The sequence below is a fragment of the Rhinopithecus bieti genome, unplaced genomic scaffold, assembly GCF_001698545.2.
Source record: "Rhinopithecus bieti isolate Rb0 unplaced genomic scaffold, ASM169854v2 scaffold_28066, whole genome shotgun sequence".
Classification (NCBI taxonomy): Eukaryota; Metazoa; Chordata; class Mammalia; order Primates; family Cercopithecidae; genus Rhinopithecus; species Rhinopithecus bieti.
The window spans coordinates 564,772-570,892 of record NW_016813021.1 but is presented as its reverse complement, the minus strand read 5'-3'; the positions used below and the strand labels follow the sequence as shown (position 1 = coordinate 570,892).

The 6,121-nt window shown below is 40.0% G+C and overlaps 1 protein-coding gene across 1 annotated transcript in view; it reads left to right on the top strand.

Annotated features, from left to right (window-relative positions):
- Positions 1 to 6,121, top strand: part of COL14A1 (collagen type XIV alpha 1 chain) — a 260,476-nt gene that overhangs the window by 90,432 nt on the left and 163,923 nt on the right. Inside the window, 1 exon segment of the mRNA XM_017847514.1 lies at positions 1,142 to 1,281. Coding sequence (XP_017703003.1) covers positions 1,142 to 1,281 — 140 coding nt within the window.

The window sequence follows — 6,121 nt, the reverse complement described above, 5'->3', positions numbered from 1 at the left end:
GGAGGGGAGGGGAGGGAAGGGGGAAGGGAAGGAAAAGGAGAAGGAAGGGAAGGGAAGGGAGAAGGGAGGAAGGAGAGAGATGGGAGAGAGGGGAGAGAGGGGAGAAAGAGAGAAAGAGAAAGAAAGAGAAAGAAAGAGAAAGAAAAGGAAGGAAGGAAGGAAGGAAGGAAAGAAAGAAAGAAAAAGAAAGAAAGAAAGAAAGAAAGAAAGAAAGAAAGAAAGAAAGAAAGAAAGAAAGAAAGAAAAGAAAAGATCGTGCTAAGTACTGTAGGTTTATGCTGAGGGAGTTAGGAGCCATTTTGAAGGTTTTGTGCAGAGAAGTGAAATTACCTGACTGACATTTTAAAAGAAGCACTCTGGCTGCTTGCTGAGGAATAATTATATTAATAGTAGGGGAAAGATGGAAGTTGGGAGATTGGCTGGGAGACCATGGCAAGAATCCAAGCCAAGAGGGGATAGTGGCTTCTACCAAGATGGTGGCAGTGGAGGTGAAGAGAAGGGGTCAGATCTGGATGATGGATTAGAAGTGGGTTGCGAGAGAAAGAGCAATCCAGGAGGCTCCAAGGTTTTTGACCTGATCAGTGGGAAGGATAGAGTTTCCATTTGCTCAGAGGGGAAGATTGAGGGAAGAAGAATTAGGGGAAGGCATCAAGAGTCACTGATTCCGTTTGGACCGGTTAAGTTGGAGTTGCCTAATAGATACCAACGTGGAAATGGCGAATGGGCATCCCCTCATTTTACACGTGGGAAATTGTGGAGCTGAGAGGTAGAGTGGCTTTGCCAGAGTCACATGGTAATTGAGTGGACTAGTTAAAATTTTATTTCAAGTTAGTTTGTTTTTAATCCATTAGGTTTCTTACTTACATCAGGCTAGAGTGATAGGCACAGAAAATTTACCTAAATCTTATTTCTAACCATGTGTAACTTATTACTGCTATTTATTCTCTACAAATAAAACTTTTTTCTTTGCTAATTAGAGAACATTATTGTTTTTTATGAGACAATACACTGATTATTTCAGTGTTATAAATTATTATCTGGGTGACACTTTTCATATGTAAATAGAAGTCAAAGACGCAGTTTCTTTTTACGTGTATGTAATTTGACATTTTAATTATTTTCTATTCCATTTACGGCCAAGTGGCTTTAAGTCCACCAAGAAATCTGAGAATCTCCAATGTTGGCTCTAACAGTGCTCGATTAACCTGGGACCCAACTTCAAGACAGATCAATGGTTATCGAATTGTATATAACAATCCAGATGGGACTGAAATCAATGAGGTAAGTTCTGGGACATACTGTATATTTTTAGCTGGTGGGGTGCTAGTTATTGATGGCTACATAACCGATCATCTCAAAGCCTAGTGGCTTAAAATAATAGTAGCTATTTATTGTCTCTCATAGTTTCTGTATGTAGGTCAGGAATTGGGGTGTGGATTGCAGTTATCGCTGGAGGAGGGGTGCTCCCCAGTAAGGTTAGAGCCAGATAGTGACCGGAGCTGGAGCCATCTCATGGCGTCTTCACTCATGTATCTGGTGCCTGGTCTGGGGAGACTGGAACAGCTGGGAGCTGGAGCAGGTCTCCGTATCTCTAATTAGACCCTTCGCACAATGTCTTCAGCATGCAGCTTCAGGGGAGTTGGCTCAGGAGTCCCATGACACATGTCCAGAGACAGAGAGAGCTAAGTAGAAGCTGTATCACTATTCATGACCCAGCCTCTGAAGTCACTTGATACCACCTCTGTCACACTCCATTGGTATGAGATGTCACCACCTTTGCCCAGATTTGTAGGTGGGGAGAAACACAGATCCTACCTGTGGTGGGAGACATGTCAGTCACGGGATAGGAGGAGCATATAGAGAAGAAGATATTCACTGATGTGGCCATCTCTGGAAAATGCAGTCTGCCACAGGGGATGGGGGTGGGGAGGGTGTATGTTCATGGAAGCATTGAACTAAAAATAATGTCACTGTTGTCTAGTTTATCCTTCTGCTTTTGAGTAAAATGGCATCTGAAAGGCTCTAGTTAGATGAGCCTAAATTTAGCAAATAATTCGAGTTTTATCTAAGAAGTACTTTCAAATAATGGAACTTGTTAAAACCCATGAAGATATAGTATCTTGCATGCAGTGACTAATACTTTCAAAAAAGTGTTCCCTTGGAAATGTGTTTTAGCAAAACAGCGAGGTTATTTTTATTTTATTTTCCCTTATCTTGGTCCAGTAAGCTAAGACAAAGAGGGAAATATGTTAGATTGCATCATTTCTACTTTCTGACCAAATAAAGCAAGTGTTTTTATATGCAGAGACAATTTTTTTTCTAAAATTAAATCCAAGCGGTATTTTACAAAGTGCATCCTCATAAGGGACATTGTGTAATGGACAGGCAGTAAGTACACATTTGCTAACATATAGAAATACTGTTCGATATGCTTCATTAAACCTTTGTGAATCTGGAGAATAAATACTCCTGAAGCGTCTGGTCGTTCGGATGAGTTGCTTTGTTTTTGAAGAGAGCAGCCTGGAGCAGTAAAAAGATTGAAATAAAAAAACACTGAGCTATAGGTGTCTCTTTGTCACTGGTACTACATAAACTACTTTCCGAAGGGTCGTAAATTCAACTGTGTAGGAGGATGAGGCAGATAATATAAATGAGTGAAGCATACCATTAAATCTGTAGAAGCAGACACACCTGCAAAGAAATACTGTCGTGTCTTGCTTGACACATGAGGCTAACTTAGGCTATGTATATAAAATATATAATTATATATATATTTATAATGTATAACATATTATATTATGTATTACATATTATAAATATATATTATATATACATATTTATAAATGTTATAAATATATATATTATATATAAATTTTTGAGATGAAGTCTCGCTTTGTCACCCAGGCTGGAGTGCGGTGGCATGATCTCAGCTCACTGTAACCTCTGCCTCCTGAATTCAAGTGATTTTCTTGGTTCAGCCTCCCGAGTAGCTGGGACTACAGGCATGCACCACTGTGCCCAGCTCATTTTTGTATTTTTAGTAGAGACAGGGTTTCACCGTTTCTCAGGCTAGTCTCAAACTCCTGACCTCAGACGATCTGCCCTCCTAGGCCTCCCAAAGTGCTGGGATTACAGGCATGAACCACTGCTCCCAGCCTAACTTAGGCTATATTTTGTCTTCCCATTTTGAGGACGTGAATGCAGAAGAAATTCTCTACTGAAAGAAAGACAACAAGCAAGACTAATGATAAGTGACAATGGACAGTGGGTTTCAATGACAGGGATACTAGGGACTGGTGTGATGGGAAGTGTGTGCATCCAAGATACAGCCAGTCTCAGCTTCTACTGATTGCTGCTGGATAGAAATCCAGGCATGGGCTGCCAGATCTTAAGACTCTTGGAGAGATACCAGTGATTTCTATTTTTATATAAAACCTACCAATTTAAAAGAGTTGACTCATTGAACAACCAAAGTAACATGACTATATTCACCAGTAAATATTTGTTCATTGTAGAGCATCCTCCTTTGGTAATAATTTTAATAAAACAAAACAAACTTTTAATATATCCATTACATTTATATTATAATTATATAATAATGATTATAACCATGTCTTAGTCTATTTGGTTTTCTGTAACAAAATACCTTGCCTGGGGAAGTTTTGTTTATTTATTTATTTAGAGACAGGGTCTCTGTTGCCTAGGTTGAAGTGCAGTAATGTGATCATGGCTCACTGCATCCTCAATCTTGTAGGCTCAGGTGATCCTCCCACCTCAGCCTCCCGAGTAGCTGGGACTACAGGCACATGCCATGCCTAGCTAATTTTTGTACAGACCAGGTTTTGCCATGTGGTCCAGGCCGGTCTCAAACTCCTGGGCTCAAGGGATTTGTCTGCCTTGGCCTCCCAAAGTGCTGGAATTACAGGAGTGAGGCACTGTGCCCAGCTTGGGAAACTTATCAATGGCAGAAATTTATCGTTCACAGTTCTGGAAGCTGAGAAGTCTAAGATCAAGGCACCTGCACCTGAATTTGCAGGTGTATTCCTCATAGTTGGAGCTTTCTACCTATGTTCTTACCTGGTGGAAGGAGCAGACAAGCTCCCATGGGCCTCTCTAATAGGGGCATTCATCCTTCATGACCTAATCATCTCTCAAAGACCCCATCTCTTAATACTACTGCATTGGGGATCAGGTACCAACATATGAATCTGCAGGGGGACACAACCTTCCAGACCATAGCAGCTGCTGTAGCTTCTTCTACTATTTTCTGTTATTTGTCTTTGCAGAGAATAGCCCCAGACTAACATATTTGTTGAGAACACATGTTTGGGGGTTTTTTGGTAGTGTTTTTCAGTCTTGGGGAAGCTGCTAGCATTTGCTGTTTCTGGGAAATTAGAAAGCTATGTTTGATAAAACCGAACTTAAAATATGAGAAAATGGGCTATGAATGAAGATTTGAGAAAATTTCATTTGAGCAAAATGCATAAGCCGTGCATGGATTTTGTAACACCAGTTTTGACTAGGGTGTGTGTGTGTGTGTGTGTGTGTGTGTGTGTGTGTATGTATGTGTTTCTTATTTCTTAATTCATAGCCATGCTATAGATACTTGAGGTTGCTGGATAAGTATCTTTTATTGAAGTGAAGTATTACTGTACCAAACTTTAGAATATATAATTTTAAGGATGAATATTTCTATTAGATTTTGCTTTAATTTCTATGAATTTAAGCTTCTATTTATAGACAATGCAACAATTTTTTTTTTTTTTTGAGACAGAGTCTCGCTCTGTCACCCAGTATAGAGTGCAGTGGCACGATCTCAGCTCACTGCAAGCTCAGCCTCCTGGGTTCATGCCATTCTTCTGCCTCAGCCTCCCAAGTAGCTGGGACTACAGGCGCCCACCACCATGCCCGGCTAATTTTTTGTAATTTTAGTAGAGACGGGGTTTCACCATGTTGGCCAGGATGGTCTTGATCTCTTGACCTCGTGATCTGCCCACCTCGGCCTCCCAAAGTGCTGGGATTACAGGTGTGAGCCACCGTGCCTGGCCCATGCAATTGATTATTAACACTTTTGCTTTACACTCAATATTTTCTGCTTCATTTCCTCTCATGTTCCTTCTCTCACTTCCTCTTCCTCCCTCTGTATCTCTTCTGCATTACCCCTCTCCCCAACTTTTGGAGACCAGGAGGAAAAATGAAACAAGTATTTCAACAAATGTCCATGTTGCTGCTGCTGCTGCTGATGATAATGATGGTGATGATGGTGGTGATGATGGTGATGGTGATGGTGATGATGATGATAATGATGGTGATAATGATGGTGGTGATGATGGTGATAGTGATGATGATGATGATGATGGTGATGATGGTGATGATGACGGTGATGATGATGATAATGATGGTGATGATTATGGTGATGATGATGATGATGACCATGATGATAATGATGGTGATGATTATAATGGTGGCTAACATTTGTTGAGTGCTTCCCATGAGCCGGGCACTGTTCTGAGTGCTCTAAACCTCATGTAATCCTTACAGAACCAAATGCTGACAAAGTATGACTTGTCAAACTATGGACAGAAGTCATCTCAGGTAGCATTTACTATGAAAAGATTTTGGAAGTACACAAACATGATGGAGAATTAAATGCTGCCATTTGAGTTTTATAAATGCAAAGGCCACAGTTTTTGGACTTTGAGAGTCCAGTTCCTAGTAGCAGTGACTCAGCAGTAGAGCCTGGAGTTGAGCCCAAATCCCTTGTTCCTCATCAGGGCCTTTTTCTACATCCCTTCCAAAATTAGGCTGAAGTTAAACTTTTAGCTAGACTGATTGAGGATATTTCTCAGAAATAGTTGCATAACAATGAGATCATGGTTATTTGTTATTATTTCCTCAAATTTTTCTTCTACATCTTAAAATACTACCAGCAAAATCAGTTCTGGGACTAATCATTTAAAGCATGAAATTTTAACTAATATAAATAAATGATACCTAAAGGCCTTTATTTGATGAAATAAAATAATCAATGCTGAAATTATATAAAATATAGTCTATTCAGCATCAAATATTTAATAAACGAGATCCTTTTTAACAGATACACACACACACACACACACAC